Genomic DNA, 18982 nt, shown 5'->3' with positions numbered 1-18982 from the left:
AGGAAAATTCTGTTTGTTAGCAAAGGATACAAGGTTCTTTATTATACATCCTTGTTTAATCTCTCTTTCTCATTGTATAAAACCATTTACCAATCCCCAAACATACCAAATTCGCTCAGACATCCAAATGCTGTTCTCTTGTCTGGAATACTGCTGTGACTCAGATCAAGTACTATCTTCTCCATGAAGTCTTCTCTGACTCCCCCGTAAGAGGCAGACAATTTCCCCTCTTTATAGCTCCCTGTGCAACTTTCTATTGATATTAAAACCCATCAACTAGAACATATGAAATACATGCATACAGAACAATGAAAGTTCGTAATATTTAACCAGACACAAGATTATAATGAAGTTAAAAGTTGCAAGTGTGTTAAACAAATGAAAACAAAAAAGTTTTGTTTTCACCCTTTGCCCCCAAATGCAAAATCATATTAAACACAGAATTTAGGAAGATATTTTAAATATTAAGCTTGCATAGGAATAAATAAGGACAAGGATTGCTCTCTGTACCTCTTTTTTCCTGTCATAAAGCTTATTTCTTCTTCCCTCTATTTATAAGTCTATACTCAAACCCAAACAGGGTTCTGGAAATTTCACGGGCTTAAATATAAAACTCATTCTTGCTCACTGTGAAGCTATATCAATGCAAGATGAGGTTTCTGTAAAGAGACATCTAGTTAAAGAAGAAAGGAAATTAAACAGATAAGAATCACATGGTCATCAACTCACCATATGGAATATCTTTTGTAGAAGATACAGCATTGGTTTTGGAAGATGATGTTGATCCAATTTTGTTTAAAGAGTCTGCAGAGGAAAAAAATATTAATTGAAAATATTTAGAGTAGCCTATACTAGCTGACCCTACTTGCTTACACTGGTCAATCATAGAACCGCTCTTAAGTTGATCTAACTACTACTATCTTTCAAATGTTAAATGCCAGATCCCACATATGTGATTTGGTCTTATATCTCTTAATATCCCTGTTGTACCCTTTTAAGCATTTCTTCCTTCCTTGGCTCCATGAAATTACTCTCTTGGTTTTTAAAAAATATATCTATGGTCATCTTTTCCCAATCTCAGTCTTTATTTCAGGATCCTATTATTCATTCTGAAAGATGTTCCACGAAAGTACTGTTCATAGCCCTATTTTTACTCATTTACATATATATGACTTCCAAATGTCTGTCTTCAATCTAAATCTCCTTCCTGAATTCTAGATCTAGGACTGCTAGATCTAGGACTAATTCTAGGACTGCTGGATACCTCCATCTGAATCTCCCACAAGCTCATAAAAATCCACATATCTCAAATGGGATCAATTGATTTTAACAGTCAAGATGGTCTTGTTATGTTTCTCTGTATCATTTAATGACTCTACCATTCATGCAGCCACTCAAGCTAGAATCCTGGAAATCATGCTGGAATTTTTCTTCTTCATATATCTCCTTCCCCACAACATAACTAATCAAGCAATGTCAGAATAAATTCTTACCATGATTTCCTCACTACTCTCCTTGTGAGTTCACCCCTAACCTCTAATGCCATCTTCTCCATTACCGCTAAGGTTTGAATTCTGGCTCCACCTCTTGCCAGCTATGCACCTTTGGTAAAGTTATTGAACTCCTAAGCCTCTGTTCCCTCATCTGTGAAAAGGGGAACAGTATACAAACCTCTTAGGTTTGTACTGAGGAATAAATGTAATAATACATGTGAAATGCTTAGTCCATACCTGGTACAGGGTGAGTAATCAATAAATGTTAACTAGATATGCTGTCACTGTGGTACTTAACATTTAATGTCCTGTGTCCATCATGATCTAACTCTCACCTTTTTTATCATTCCCTCAAAAACTCCAACAGTGTTGAGGTATTTGTAGTTTTTTGTACATCATCCATTCTCTTTCACATTAGGGTCTTTGCATATGATATTCCTTTAGTCTGAGTAAAGGCTACTTTATTTTCTAGAATGACTAGAATCCTACTAATCCTTCAAAGCCCTCAAATATCCCCAAACAGAGCCAATCTCATTTCTGAGTTACACTCTCAAATCTGAATTATCTACTTTTCATATAAGGTGCTTGGAATCTTTTTTGATCATCTAGTGGACATAGTTTCTTGGTATCATCTGAAGTACTTCTTAAAGTACAGGTTCCAGGGCCCCATTCCACATCTACAGAATCAAAATCTTTGGGGGTGGGCCCAGGAATCTGCATTTTAATTTTGCTACCTAGGTGATTCAAGCACCCTAAATTTAGGTAAACATGGTTAAATTATCTTCCCTATAACCATTTTCATAAGCAAAATATCATGATCATACAAGTGTTTATACTCACCTGAGGGTAAAAAGCTGAATCTAGCTTTGAAGCGTTGGAAATTCTTTTCACCATCACTTTTAAAATGAATCACCATCATGTTACCAGGACTGAATACCCGAGTAGGGTTCAAGATTTCACAAAGCTTAGCTGTAAAAGTTTTAGGGAACTTTGCTTTACAGTTACAAAAAATTAAAAATCAGAAAACAGAGGTAAAACATCATCCAATTAATTTTCTTCCAAAAAGTTTTGTTTTCTCCAACTTTGCTTTGTACCCTTCCATTTCATGTGGGAATCAAACACTAGTTTCAAGATAACAATGTACTATAATTTTATCTCGCAGGAAAAACTCTATAGATAGGGTAAGAATATCTGACTTTTAGTATGCATAGAAACCTCAGTTGACTGTTAATTTATAGACAATGAGAAGAGGTGAATTAAAGAAAATCCCAAACGTGGTATTCCTCCTTCCAAACAGAGCATGGCTACACTTTATGTGATAGGTAACACATCTGAAATCTGCTTCACCTAAACCCCACTCTATATGGGTCCCGATCTGCTGCATCAGGGAACTGGGCTCCCTTCACCTGCCCTGACTATCCAAATAAATATTCCAAAGTTATCTATATTCCTGGTCTCCAACCCACACTACACCTAGCTGAGGGACACATAGTAGGTGTTAAGGATGTGGCAACATGGCCAGAAGGGATAATTTTTCATACGCAGTAAATTGGTAGGTCAAAGCTGAAAGTATATTTGAAGATTTAGTTCAAAAATTAACTTTAAGGGCTCATGTAGAAATTATAGCTTTGAATAATCTTTTTTTGGTTACTTTTCTTGGACATAAAAATGAATATATCAGCAATTGAAGGGATTAATACAGAAAAAAAAGTTTAAAATTTTACCTTAAATCGCTGTCAAAAATTTACTCAGTGTTAACATTTTCTTTTTTCCCTGGGACCTCCTTTTCACCTTCCAAATATTCTGAAACATTCTTCAAATTTTGCATGTTTCTATTAAAAACTTTACTGGTAAATCAGTTGAAGTGATAGATTTTAAAGCTCAAGTTTTATGGCATCATGAGCTTCCAGTATAAGAAATTCATATCCCCACTCTACCTCATGGTATCCAAGGAAGCCAGCCAACGCTCCAACTACTCTGGTTTGTCTCATACTTTTCAGATTAAATTTAAAGGACAGAATTATTACCCACCCACCCCATGTTCCTCTTCAGGATCACCATAAATCACAACAGCATGAGTACAGTCTTGGTTAAATTCAATACTAAGGTCTTCAAATGTCAACTGTATAAATTATAAACATAACCAGAGAAGTGGTCAAAGAGAAGATATAAACTTTTGAAGTTTCCCTCTATACATTAAAGGGCTCTCAGTCACACCCTCATATTCCGTTGGTAGAAGGGTAAACAACTGCAGCCTCTTTGGAGGGCAATTACTACCAGATTTAAAGACACAAACCCTTTGACCCAGTGAGTGCACTTCTGGGAATTATATACATCCACATCGTCCAAAAACAGTGACACAGGAACATACCAGCATTGCTGGCATGGGCAAAGACTGGCAACTCACTAGAAGTCTGTTAATAGGGAACTGGTGTAAGAAATTAAGGGACATCACACAATACAATTTAATGCAGTTGTTATAAAGAAGCCCTCTGGGCTTATCTAGAAAGATCCTTGAGATATTTTTAAGTAGAGAAAGCACTGCCAAGCAATATGAATATATACATGTTTGTAAATGCTCAGAATCTCTCTCTGTGGATATTCCAGAAACTTATCAGTGTTTGATTCCAGGAAGTAGGATGGGAGTTAGATGAGAAGGAGACTTACTTTTTGTTTTAGTCTCTTTTAAACTGCTAAAACATTTTAAACTACATACAAAGATCCCCTTTTAGAGTTTAAAAAAAAAAAAAGCAAATAGAAGATCTTAATCATATGACAATTTAACAGTCCTGATGAAGCAAGTTCTGCTAAACACACACAGCTAATTTCTTGATGAAGTAAAGGCCTCCTTACTTGCTTACCTTTATAATGTGTTTCTCTGGAGCATGAATCAACCAGTGACACCCTACATTCCTGGGCTATAGGTGAGGATAGCCAGCAGAGTGAATCATCCCTTCCACCACCAGCACAGCCCCACTCCCACATCCTGAACCTATGGAAGTGTTGGGGAAATCCTAGGTGAATAGCCAAAGGCATTCGCTCTTCCTCACCCTCATATCACAGAAAAACAGCAGGGAATTGCATGCCTGATTTAATACCTACCTGCTTCTGAGTTCTTCCGTATAGCAGTAAAGGTAAGCTCAAAGCTGCTGCCACTGTTGTCTGTATCAGAAACAAAGGTAACTGTGGCCTCGTTGGTCTCTGTCAGCAATGGTGAGGGCAATACATTTCCACAGACCTTACCTTAAAAGCAAAAGAAATTGAAATAAGATTACTGAAAAATGATGGAAACAAACTTAGACACGTGCTTTTCTGATACTACCTTCCATGAACTCTCTGTTCTAAATACACCAAAGTATACAGTGGTCCCTTTAATTTATTCTACACTCTGCTTCAATAATTTATATTCCATTTAATTCCTCATACCCAATCTCACATGTCGAAATTCTACTCATCCTTCAGGGTCTAACTCAAAGTCCAGCTCTCCATAGACATTCCCTGACAACCAATGGAAACGAGAGCTTTTCTGAACTCCACAGCACATATCCTATTCTACGCCATTTCCTATTTTGTGGTACACCTTTATTAACCTCACCAAACTGCAAGCTCAGTAGAGCAGAGACTGCTTTTACTCTGTATACGTCCAGTACTTGGCATGATATCTGGTTTAATGATTGGTTTAAAGAATGATTACTGGGTAAAAAGGCCTGAAGCATGAAATCATTTAGTCAATAAATATTATAACCCTTAGCACAATACCTTGACTATAGCATTCTGTCAAATACTTCTGAAGAGATATTTGTCCTAATCATTGGCCATATGGAGACCTAGAGACCGAGGTCTATGCCAGCTCCAGAGACCTTCTATCACGCTTAACACATAATATTTCAATTAAAGTAAATATATCAGTTATGCTTATATAGCTTATAAGAGGTATTCAATAAAAGAAATTAAATGACATGAAATTATCTATTGTCATGAGAAAAAAGAACATTATAAAACAATGTAGAGTTCAGTGTGTACAGTTAATATGTATAGATAAATATACATCAAAATGTTAGCAGCATTTACCTCTAGGTGGTAAGGTTATGAATGGTTTACATTTTCTTCCATATGCTTTCTGTCTGTACCAGATTTGGCAAACATGCACCCGCTTTTGTGGTAAGAAGGAAAAAACCGACATGGCCTTGAAAGGAAGTTTCTGACAATTGTGAGATCAATTTCGTTCAATACTGCTATTAAACTTGAGAAAGGAATCGATAAACCTCAGGAAATATGCTGGTCTTTGCTTCCACTCTAACCACACACACTCTTGGCCCCTTCAAGAAGGGCACAGTTTGCAAGATGAAATAATTTCCCTGTGTGCAGAAATCTAATTTCAGATCCTTTAGCCCCTCTTTGGTTGTTTGGATACTCTAAAATGACAAATGAAAATAAATGTAGCATACTCACTAATAAGCACTCCACTGCTTGATTGTAAAGATACATAGTCATGGTCACATTCAACTTGATTTTCTATGTCTAAGCTTGTAAACTTTATTAGGATAATTTTATTTTCTGGTACCATTATTTTCCAGATACATAAGCTGCAGAGGAGAAAGTGAAGAAAGTATAATAAATGGCAGAGTCAAGTGTGACAAATAAGATCTGATATCTGAGGTTTAGCTCATAACTCAATACTAAAATTTTACAGGATATTAGAAGGTAAAAGGCAAAGGAAATTCTTTATGTGAGAATAATTTGTTTATGCTCAAATTGCTGGTATTTCTCCAACAAATGGAGCAGTATTAATTAGAGAATGGTCAGAAATCACACTTTAAATTTCATTTAGTTATAAAATGCAAGAATTTTGATCTACGAATTTAAGAAACCTAAGACTCATCTCTCTAATTTATTAGTCTAATTGAAAATTCATAATATTCACCCAGAAGTTGAATTATGGATTATGAATTATGGATTGACCATGTAGCATATTTTAACCCAAACCAGCCACATCCTCCTAGGTCAGCCTAAGTCATAATCCCTGCAGTTGCGATGTTAGCCAACTTCCAGTAAGGTAAGCTGTGACCTTTTACAAATATCCTTAGAAACATGTTTAAATATTTTGAAAGTAGTTTACATAATTTAACACACAATCCTTTACCTTTATTTTTCTACATGAATTCATACTATTTACTCAAGAAAAGAAATCCCAATGGGCCAGACATCCTCAGGGTCTTCTATGGCTCACATTTATGTGGGTGCAAAGAAATTTTTTTTTTTAATTGACAAGTGACCCTCTGTCATGATTTTCATTGTTCATTTATTTATTTTTTAATTTTTTTGAAGTATAGTTGATTTACATTGTTTCAGGTGTACAGCAAAGTAATTCAGTTATACATACATACATATATATATTTTTTTTCAGATTCTTTTCCATTAAAGGTTATTAAAAGATATTGAATATAGTTCCCCATGCTATACAGTAGGTCCTTGTTGTTTATCTATTTTATATATAGTAGTGTGTATCTGCTAATCACAAATTCCTAATTTATCCCTCCTCACCCCTCTCCCTCCTTTGGTAACCATAGTTCATTTTCTAGGTTTGTGAGTGAGTGCAAAGCAGTCTTATCTGGAACCTAACATGTCAGAACGAGCTTCCTTCTAAAACTCCATAGTCTTTATCAACAACCTTAGACCTGCTAACTGTCCCACTGCCCTCCAAGTAATAACTTCTCAGGACTGTAGGAGTTATCCAACCCTTTTATGCCCAGTTTCCAAAACCAAACACTGTAATTCTCACCAAACATCTTCTCCTTAACCAGAAACTCCTTGCTTTACTCTTTTTCTATTCAAGCTCATCATCCTGAACTAGATGTAAAAATAGACTGCCTAAAATATTATTAAAATCACTTTTTAATCACTTTGATTTAAAAAGCAATAAGCTGCCTAAAATATGACGATGCCCACTTTTCTAAGCACTTTAGTTGGAAAAGCGCTCCATATCCATCTTCCTTCTTGGGATTCTTTACCGCCCTCTGAGGTAGGCAGGAGAGAAATTACTCCCCTTTCTCCAAATAGAAAAACTGGCATTGATATTGAAAGAGTCATCACATCTCACATATAATGGGAAATATAGTTTAGGCTTTATGACTTCAAAGGCCACTGCTTTCTCCTGTTTTCATCATATTATTTTCTAATTCAAAATCTCTAACTCAAAGATGGAAAATAGATTTCAAGTCACATGCCAACTTTGATTTATTGTTAGTGATTGCTGCATTAAAAGGATTCTGAGGTCTAGTCAAGCTGAGTGAGAGAGGGGTACCAGAATTAATCATTGATTTATTCATTCAAATATCTATTGAGCATTTATTATATGCCAGGCACTGTTCTAGGCTCTAAAGATGTAATATCTTCCATGGAAGGAGACCATCTGAATGCCATGAATCTGTCATTTCTGAGAATCTAGCTACCACCTACCAGAATAAAGACAGGCTTGGAGAGACTATAACTCCCTGCTTCGATTTCACATTATCCCTTTCTCCCTTACCATTGGCTAATTAACTCCATTTGGAATTTAAAAGACCCTTCTTCCATCATTCAAGTTTGCTTAGCATGCTGGAGTCACTAAGTAGGTAAATTGGCTCCATGCCTTATTACATTTCTAAGACATGTCTTTTCACATTTGAACATTCTAAAATCAGAAGGATCTTACAATGGAGTCTTACAGTTCGGTTAGAAGGATCTCACAATGTTAGTCTTACAATCAATGGATTGAAAGAGTGTTTCAAGAGAGGATTTGTAATAGTTTTGGTCAGTCACCTGGGGGTACTATTGACTGCATACTACTTAATTTTTCTGCTTGAGGTGTTTTAGACCACACTACTGGTGAAAATTTTAGACTACAGACTTGCATGAACATTAGCTTATGATTCAAATTCTCAGGAAGATCTGTACCCCTCCCTACATCCATTGCCAAGGTTGAGGCATGTAACTTTCCACATGAGTGGGCTTATGCCTTGTATAGCCTTACATGAAGGTATAGGTGTCCCACTTTTATATGGAGATCTCCTAATTTTGGGTATTTTGTTTTCTTTATTGGTGGTACATAAAATAACAATGAACAACCAGTCTGTTTTCGATGTGTTGAAATATGGTACAAATTCATGCTAATATTGAGTTGTAATGTAGCTGAAAGTCTTATTCTCTTTAGTTGACTTCTTACTTTAGTCCCTACAAGCTATTTAATATCTTAACTATTTAATCTCAACTTCATTCTCTAAACATGAAGCAGTTCAAAGCTTACGATTACTAAGACAGCATCTAGTGCAAATTCCTTCAAATTTCCCATAGATTACCTTGACATTTTCTGTTACTTTCCCAGGAAAGGAATTATCTTCCTTCTTTCCAAAGCTAAATCTTTATTTGTTGTGTTCTCATGAAACTTCCTTCACATATATATGTATTTCTCTTGACTAATCACTCTTACTCTCTCTTCTGCCCATAAGAACAGTTAGCCCTACCCTTCAAAAAACAAAATCCCCATTTCTCTTAACCCTAGTGCCCTATTACCCAAAGCCACTGTCCCATCTTCCTCCTTCTCTTCGCTGCTCAACTGTCTTCCTCATCTCAAACAATAGCAGCTCCTTCCTTCCTGTAGGTCAAAAACCTTCAACACAATCTTAAGTCTTTCTCTCTTGAAACCCAAATTTTCAACTTGTTAGCAAATCCTGTGGCTCTACCACTTCTCACCACCTCGACTGTTACAAACCTGGTCGCAGCTATCTTCATCCTTACCGGGATTGCTGCAGGAGCTGGTCTTTCAGCTCTTGCTCCTGCCTGTTCTATGGTTTATTTTCAACACAACAGCCAAAGAGATCCTTTAAAATGTGTCAGACCATGTTCCTCCTCTGCTCAAAGTCCTCCAGTGGCCCCATATCCTACTCACAGTAAAATCCAAAGTCCTTCTTATGCTCTAGAAGTTTGGCCACTCATAATCATGACCACTTTCGCCCTCTCTCACTTAGCTCTAGCTAAGTGCTATTTTTTTTTTTTTTTTTCTGCCAGGAATATCCCTTCCCAAGGTGATCGTTTGATGGCCTCACTCATTTCATTCAAGTCTTTGTTCCAATATCATTTTCATAGTGCAGTCCTCCTGAACATCTTCCCCAATTATTGCACAACCCAGCACTCTCTACCCCTCCTTCTTGCTTTATTTTCCTGTATAGCACTTACCATTTTCTATTGTATGTAATATTATCTGTATTATCCCCACTTTCCACCCTACAACTTGTCCCACAAAGGAAAACATTTTTGTCTGTTTCATTCTCTGCTGTATAACTAGCACCTAAAATAGTGCCTGACACATCTTAGGGCCTCAATTAATTTTTACTATTTGGTGAAGAGATACCAAGTCTTCAACAAACACTTAACGCATTGCGAATAGCGCTTCTAACCTTACAATTCTACTGAATCATTTCCTAAATTTTGAATTACCATATCCAATGGCATTTTTTTGGGGGGGGGATTTTTTTTTTATTCAAACAGAAAGTCACAAAAATTATAATCATCCTCATCAGTTCACTCAGTCCCATGTAGTTAATTTTTTTTTATCTTGATCTTTTGTTAGCACTTTTATGAATTCATCAGTTTTCCATCAGAGTTCTGAAAATGCTTATTCATTCAGTTCAGCAGTATAGTCAGTTACCAGAAACCTGTACTTGTCAGAGTGTTTTCCATGAATTCCTTGAAGATGAAACTCTTTTATAGGAACATTTTTGCAAAAGCATCAGAGTACACCCAGAACTGTCTGTAACCAATGGCATTTTATCTGAACTCATTTTGACTTTTGCAATGTTTGATACTACTAAGAACGTCCTCTGTCTTGAAAGTCTTTCTTGCAGAGATCTCGTCAATACTTCATCTAAATTGAATCACAAGTTCTCTGTCTTTGAGGGTAAATTGTCTGTCATCTGTGTATCTCTTATCCAATAGATAAATGCTTTCTAGAATCTCACGCATAGCCATCCATCCTCTGCTCAAATATCCACTTATAAAGGAAATTCATTATCTCCTGTGCAGGCCATTAAATCTCAGAAATCTCTCAAATTAGAAACTACTTTACATTGTATTGAAGTCTACCTTCTTCTAACATTTGCCCTCTGCTCTTGTTCTCAGCTCAGCAGTTAATCAGAAGTCCAATTCTGCTTCTATGGTAGTCTTTCAGATAAATCAAGACAGTTCCTTCCTCCTGTCAAGTCTTCTTTGGAATGAATATATTGCCAGTTCCCTCCACCACATCTCCCAAGGCACTGTTTTGAATTTCTTTTTATCTTGGTCATTGCTCTTCAGGTAATTTCCAGCCTATCAATGTTCCTCTCTAACGATTGTACCTAGAGACCTCCTGCTTACACCCCAGCCCAGGGCTCTAATAGAATAGGACTCTGGATGCTCTTCTTCTAAAAGTTTAAGCAAAGATGGCAAAGGCTTTATTGGTATTATATTATTACTAGGTTGACTCACAGAATGTCAACTTAGACTCTTAATAAGCCTTTTAAATATGGGTTGCAATTAAGCCACATCATTTCTGTCCTATACTTGTAATGGATATTTACATTTATTTTACATTAATTTTGTAAATTATAATCTCACCACCATTTTGACTTCCCATTTCCCATGGCATAAAGTCTAAGCTTCTTCACATGGAATTCAAGGTCCTCTACAATTCAAGCCTTTTTATCTTCATTGTCCACTGCTACCCCAGTTCTTATTTACATTAACATTGTTCTCCAGCTGCACTGGGACACACTGTCCAAACAGTCCTGATATTCTTCACCTCCTGACATTTCTTATACACAATTCCCTCTGCCTGGCATGATCTGTAGAAATCTCTTATATGTTAGAGCTACAAAAGACTTCATGAGCAATAAAATCATAACTATACTTCACTGTCTAGTTTCAATACCATCCCCTTAACTGAAGCATCTCTACCGCTCCCAACCACAGTACACACACCTCACAAATCACTGCAATAGGAATTATTCTCTCCATTGTCAATAGTACCAACACACCTTGGTAGTGTAGATTATAAAGCTTATTTCACCTTGTTTTATAGTATAGTTATTTTTGTCCAGCTCTCTCCTCCTACCAGATTATAAACTCATAGAACTCTCATCTACCTTTGAATACCTTTCAATGCTCAATGCGATTTTAAAAATGAATGTAGAACACTTAAGAAAGTGAGATTTTGCAAAATTAATTTTTAAAGCTTAAAGATATTCTTAGCCATATAGAGGACAAGGTAGGTAAAAATTTTTTTAAGATACTGAAGCTTATACATCATGAACTATTTTCCCTCTTCTAGGCAACACTGAACAAAGTATTACAATTATTACAGAAATAAGTGGGACAGGATTAACCACTAGATTCCCAAAACAATCTCACTACCAGCTGCTGTTAATGTTAGATACTTGAATACATCAATTCAGGTTAAGTTCCAGTCTCTTTTTGTTTGTTTATTTTTTTTTTGTTTTTTTTGGCTGTGCCCCACAGCTTGTGGGATCTTAGTTCCTAAACCAGGGATCGAACCTGGGCCCCCTGCAGTGGAAGCCTGGAGTCCTAACCACTGGACTGCCAGGGAATTCCCCTCGTAAGCTCCAGTCTTAATGCTGATGATTCATACTAACAGGTATCAGAAACACCAATTAGCAAATACTTATCCAATACCAGATAAAATATTTAGGCTTTTATGTTAATCAAATAAAGTAACTGAGATACCAGATAAAATTGCCAAAACATGGCCCCTTAAAATGGCATGATTTGGGGGAAAAACCCAGGGATCATTCCTACCAGGGTTACATACCGATTATGAGAATAGTTGCTCTCTTCCGAATGGGGATAACGAATCTTCCCATTTCCTCCAAATAATACTGTTCCCTGAGGTGTACAATCTTCCAAAACATAGGAAAAAAAGCTGATTATTTTGCTCAGCCATGGACATTTCAAGACATATTGTACAGACTCAGCCTGAAGCTATATAATTTATATTATATAATTCATATTTATGGAAATGCATTTGTTTGTAGGTGCCATGACCTATACTTTGTATTTGCAGACTTTGTTAGGAAAATTTCTAAATCATAATTTTAAAAATATATAATAATTTTATTAATTAACCATCTGATATTCTTTACAATACTTTTTCTCCCACTTTTATTGAGGTATAATTGACATATAACATTATATTAGTTTCAGGTTTATGACATGATTTGTTATTTATATGTATTGTGAAATGACCACCACAGTGAGTGTAATTAACATCCATCACCATACCTAGGTACAAAAATTTTTTCCTTGTGATGAGGACTTTTAAGATCTACTCTCTTAACAACTTTCAACTATGTAACATAGTATCATTAACTATAGTCATCATACTGTACATTTTTATCTCCAGGACTTATTTTATAACTGGAAGTTATAACTTTTGACTCCCTTCACCCATTTTGCCCACCCACCACCTCTGGCAACCACCAATGGGTTCTCTGTATCTATCAGCTTTTTTTTTTTTTTTTTTTTAATTCCACATATAGGTGAGATCACACAGTGTTTGCCTTTCTTTATTTCATTCAGGATAATGCCCTCAAGGTCCTATCCACGTTGTCACAAATGGCAAGATTTCATTCTTTTTTATGGCTGAAGAGTATTCATAATATTCTTTACTTGAGTTCTTTAGGTTTAACAATTATCCAATTTTCTCAAATCATGAGTCATAGTGAAGCTGTCAAATTATAGTGTATGAAACTAATATGGTGTTTTCCCATCTCTAACTAGGATTTCCTGGGTTATAATAAAATACCTTTGTATAATGATATTAAAGTAAAAGTACACAACTTTTAGCAATGACATGGCAAGTCTCCAGCATTCGCTCAGAAATTTCAGACTCCTGTGTCACATTTTAATTGTTGGAAGCTAGAACAGGCAACTAGGGAATGAGAAGCTTAGAAAGATGATATTAAGGAGGTGTTATTTAAATAAATTACTTGTCACATTCTGATATTCATTTGACTGTGGAATTGATGGTTATTGCCTGATTTCATTGCCATTTTAAAATATTGTTACCATTAACCTTTGTTCAGCGCTTGTTAACCTTTTTAACTTTCTCTTCTAGGTGATGAAAACTGAATAGAATTGTTACCAGGAGAAAAATTTCCCCCTGCAGTAATGGCAATGAACAGAACACCTTTACTCTGAAGACCAAATGAAAGGGAGCTGAGAGTGGGCTCTTGTTGGAGGAGGCACTAGTGTTCAGCTGGACCAGCAGCAGGAGTGCTTTTCAAATCATCAGCCAGGTGTCTGGTCTTGGACTACAATGAGGAAAGGAGGGAGGGAGGGAGGGATGGTGGAAACACTGTGTTCTGCTGCTCTGGGTCCTGGCCTTTAACACATTTGGTTCTTACACTCAACCGCTTGTTCCTGTAAGCTGTGCTTCCTTATGCCTCTTTATTCTGTAGAGGCTGTCCCTTGTGCCATTTTCTTGAGCAGATGCTGTCCCTTTTCATTGCAAACCTTCTGGCCCCTCAGAACTGAGCCCCCTAGGCCCCCCCTCAGTGTTCTTATAGCTCTCTGGGTTTATGTGAACTTCACCTTTTATCACAACTATCCATTTACTTCTTTGTCTCCCCCAGTAGTTGGGAAGTTCCTTGAGGACAGGTTTGGCATCTGCAGACCAATAAATTGGCATTTATTTTCCGAATCTAGATTTTAGTGCCACAGAACAAAAATAACTCTCCAAAGCCTCCCTTATGTTTCCACTCTTGCCAAGTAAAATTAACAAGGGTGAATGGGAGAAAGGATGATTTTTTTTTTTTTTTTTGGCCTTGGGGCAGGTGGGATCTTAGTTCCCCAACCAGGGATCAAACTCATGCCAGGTGATTTATTTTTAATGATCTTAAGTAGTTTAGGAAAAAATTATGTCAACTGGTTAAATACAGAAAGAATCCTCTAATGAGTCTATACGCAAAACTATTTTAAAATCTCATAAGTACAAAAAAGGCCACATTTCATGAAAATCTACATGACCATAAACGTGAAGATCCAGTTGATGTTCAAATTAAATTGACGGGTATCAGTGTTAATTAATTCAGAGTTAGAAGTTTATATACATTGTATTAGGAACTGAAAACAAGCCTTATTCTTGCTTTATTTTAAAGCTTATTTCTGATTATATCTGCAACATAGAGTAACTATCCTTGAAAGAAGCATGACCATTTTTTGAGTTGCAATGAAATGAGGAAGGAGGAATTCATAGAAATGACACCCACCTGTCATGGTCTGAGTGATAAAATCCATTAACTCAAACACCTTGGAAAAAATGCCAGGTGATGCCCTTCTATGGTTATTTCTGAAAGGATTCCAGCCTCTAGCACAACCAGCTCCCCAGGAAGTTATCCCAGCAAGAACCCAGTTTCCATCTTCTCTTCTACAAACAAGTGGACCTCCAGAGTCCCCCTTTTATAATAGAGAAAGAGGAAATTTTAAAATAGTCACAAGTTAAAAATACTTTATCAGGTCCAAAAATATCAGCACACATCTCAGAGAAGACGTTGAGGCATATAAGCCCAAAGGTCATTATTCATCAACACTTTTTGTCTATCATTTTGTTTCTTCATCATTAGCTTCAAAGGACTGTCTTTTCGCTTAGATGTAACCTCCTTCCACCCACTTCATGCAATCTTGTCAATCTAACACTTAATTCCTCTCTTCCTCTCAGTCTTTTGGGAACAATCATATATATTTCAAAATAAATAGAAGGAGAAGGGGGAGTTCACAGATATATGCTTCCACTATAGCTTGTCATCTGGAATTGCTCAGAAAGACTGTGTCACATCCCAAGCCCACAGCACCAGTGAATAGAGCCTCTAAAGTCATGCAATAGCTCAAGGCTTTAAAAACAGAATGCCTGGGAACCTAATTTTGTCCCAGGGGCTATATATAAAGGATCCATTGGCTCTCAGACTAGAGGATAAAGGACCCACAATTTCAGGATCCTTTCTTTAATAATTCTTCATAATGATATGTTGCTTTGAAAACATGTCAATTTTGTGTCAGATTAAACCCCCTCAAAAGGCACAGAGTTGTTTGAGAGCTTTATCCAAACAATGATTGCTTATAAAGGATGAGACAGGACAAAGCAACCTAAGTCTACCTATGTTCCAATTTAGAAAGTGGAATAACTGTAAATTTCTATCTCTTTCATCCCAAACTCTTCCTGGTCCTTATTCTGTTGCCCCCTAGAAGAAAAATTAAACATTTTTCCAACAGAAAATTTTAGGGACCTTCACATGGCAGTTTCAAGCTGCTTGCTGGCAAAGAATAAAGAATCCCTGCTCCTACAGTTAAAAAAACAAACAAACAAAAACAAATTAAAAAAACACTTTCCAAGTAAATTATCTTCTTCATCTAAAACTTAAAACACATGTCTTTCACAAACTGGCTTCCCTTTCCTTTCTTATCTTGTCAGGATTGGTCTTCTTTGTGAAGCTGTTATGTTGGCCTTGGGAGGTCACTGTCATTCACAACATCTTTTACCCCATAGTTACTACAGCTATGCTATCCTTGGTCAAACTTTGTGCAAACACTGCATTCTTCACTAAAGCTTGAAGAAAAATTACAATGTTTAACAAAAGGTGGAACAAAAAATAATTCAGAGCTGACCTAATTAGTTAGCCAAAGTGGTCATCTTGTTTGATTCCATTAGGCTGGAAATGTTGAACCCACCTTCCCTGCCTCTCCTCTTCACTCCCCCAAAAAGAGGTACAGGGGTAAGAATGGACATGGACAGAAAAGAATTCTCTCAGCCCTGGTCAAGGAACCTTTTTCAGTAGAAGCCAGATGGAAAGATGAGGGAAAAGGGAATCTTGAAGAAGTAACCCCCCAAAAGCAGCTCAGAAGAAAAAAGACAGAATCCACTATCACCCACGTGATAGTGGGTGAATAACTGGACTGGTTTATGCTTTTTACCTGACAGGCATCCTTTTCCCCATCAGGAAAACCAGCACACGACATGGTCCTTCCCAGGGGAGGAAGGTTCATACCCTTGAGCATAGTTTTACACGTTCTGTCATCCATGATGGGAAGTTCCACTTCCTGTAGGACATTTGAATATTCTGCTGCTGTGGAGAAGGGACTGATATGTTAGTCAACAATTGTCCTCACTGAAAGAAACCAATAAGAAGCTTACAAGTTTAAAACTTGTAGATGTTTAACCAAAATGTAGAAGGCTTTTTTTTAGCTGTGAATGATATTATTTCCTAAAATCTTATACTATGTGATAAAGGACATTTTTTTTTAATTTAGATTTTTAAGGTAACATAGGCAATTGTGGCTTCTCTGAATATATGCTTAAATGTTTCCTCAAGAGGAAAACTTTAGTCAATAAGGCAATATTCTGTAAAATTCTTCATTTTTAAAAAAATCACAATATTAAAGATAAGGAAGCTTAACTATTGTTACTTTACTATATTATTCTTCATCTATTATAGTTACCTCTGGTTCCTTCATCTGACACACCTAACCAAAATGGCAGTAGGAGAAATTTTATGTAGAGCCTTAAGTATAAACTTTTTATGGTGAAGACAACCAGAAGTCTTCATTGGGCCAGAACTCAAGGGGGAAAAAACCCAGGATAAATGTATTATTCAAGACCAACAAAATTCCTGCTTCCACTGGGCATGTAAAGGGGCCTGGAAGAAATATTACATTCTTTTGATGCCTCTTACTCTCTGAAATCTTGTCCCATCCACTGGCCATGCAAAAAATCCCTTCTTCAAATGTATCACCTCTATGGGGAATAGAGATCAGCTGAACAGTAGTTCCTGAAAAAACAACAGTAACAAAAAATCATGAGTCACAGACAAGTAATGGCTAAATATATCTGGAAACTGACATCTGGTTGATTTCATGGTTTCTACACTTTCTTCCTAAATGTAATAATGACATACATTTTAAAAGTTTTTCTCTCTCAAAAGAACTATTTCATATTTATAGAAATTTAGAAAAATGTAAGCAGAATAAGGAAAAACAGGTTACACATACCACAATGACCCTCCCCAAACTAGCAACACTTTAGGTTGTGCCCTTGTTCTTAAGGGATAGTTTTTCACTCAAGAGTAATTGAGCACTATTATGTGGCAAGCACTCTTCTGGGCCTCAGTGAATGAGCAGAAAAAAAAAATCCTTCCCTGGCAGAACTTAGATACAAGTGTGAGTGAGTGAGTGAATGTGTGTGTGTGTGTGTGTGTGTGTGTGTTCGGGGTGGGGGGAGTACAAACAGTAAATCTAATAATTTAGTTGTTAGGTAATATGTGCTCAGATTTTTCCAGAAAAATCAGAACAGGGTAAGAAAGATGAGAAGTCTGGGGATTAGGAAAGATAGCATGGGAGATGCAATTTTAAAAATGGTAGTCGTGTCAAGCCTCACTGAGCAGAAGCTGAGGGAAGGAATCAGGCAGTCATCTGGGTGGAAAGCATTTGAAGAAGAAAAAAACAAAATGGAAAGTCCCTGCAGTGGAATCATGCCACATACGTCTGAGGAAGAGTGGGGAGGTCAGGATGGCTGGAGCAGATTAAACAGAAGAAAGTTTAGTAAAAAAATAAACAAAAAGGAGGTTAGATACAGGGCTAGAATGAGGGTGATGTCAGCTGATAAGAACACTGATTTCTATCTGAGTGTAATGGAGAACCACTGAAGTGTTTTCAGCAGAGTAATATAATCTGACTTAGATTTCAAAAAGGATTATTCTGGCTGCTGGTTTAATAATAAACATTAGGGATGCAAAAGAGGAAGCTGGAGATGATTCAAGAGACCATTCAGATTAACCTAGGCAAGAAATGATGGAAGCGTGGAAAAGGATGTTAGGAGTGGAGAGGGTGAGGCAAAAGTGGCAGAATTCTTCTGATGGGGTAGATGGATAGTGCGAGAGAAAGAAGAATGAAGAATGAGTGCAAAGTTTTTAGCTTAAACAACTGGAAGATAGAGTTGTCATTAATCCAAATGGAAGGCTATGGATAGAGCAGATTTAGATGTAGGGGATAATCAGGATTTTATTTTAAACATATTAAGTTTGAGAAGTCTATTAGCTATCCAGGTAGATCATTAGGCAGTTGGCTATAAGAGCCCTATTAATCCCAGTACCATATATAATACACAGAAACCTGGGCTGGATATATAACATCTAGAGTTATCGTCAAGTAATTGGTTTTAAAGCCTTGATCCTGGATGAGATCACTAAGGGAGTGAGCACAGAAAAAGAAGAAGCGGTCCAAGGGCTGATACCTGGGGCACCTCAACAATAAGTCACGAAGAAGAGGAGGAGTCATCAGAGAAGACTAAGAGAGGGTGTAAGAAGAAGTAGAAGGAAAACCAAGGGACCCCTAAAAATCAAGTGAGGAAAATGTTTCCAGGAGAGTATGAGCAACTCTGTCAAAACTCCTGTTAAGTAAGCTGAGGATGG

General features: G+C 36.7%; 1 protein-coding gene across 1 annotated transcript in view; it reads right to left on the bottom strand.

Moving 5' to 3' along the window:
* The window catches only part of OVCH1 (ovochymase 1), a 65445-nt gene that overhangs the window by 43111 nt on the left and 3352 nt on the right, over positions 1-18982 (bottom strand). The window contains 10 exon segments of the mRNA XM_061206673.1: positions 730-804; positions 2334-2462; positions 3525-3615; positions 4355-4485; positions 4596-4736; positions 5946-6079; positions 12334-12421; positions 14792-14978; positions 16491-16642; positions 17249-17344. Of these exon segments, the coding sequence (XP_061062656.1) occupies positions 730-804; positions 2334-2462; positions 3525-3615; positions 4355-4485; positions 4596-4736; positions 5946-6079; positions 12334-12421; positions 14792-14978; positions 16491-16642; positions 17249-17344 (1224 nt within the window).

Source organism: Eubalaena glacialis, chromosome 11 (assembly GCF_028564815.1).
Source record: "Eubalaena glacialis isolate mEubGla1 chromosome 11, mEubGla1.1.hap2.+ XY, whole genome shotgun sequence".
NCBI lineage: Eukaryota > Metazoa > Chordata > Mammalia > Artiodactyla > Balaenidae > Eubalaena > Eubalaena glacialis.
Note: the sequence above shows the minus strand (reverse complement) of the source record. Positions and strands in the feature narration are given on the sequence as shown.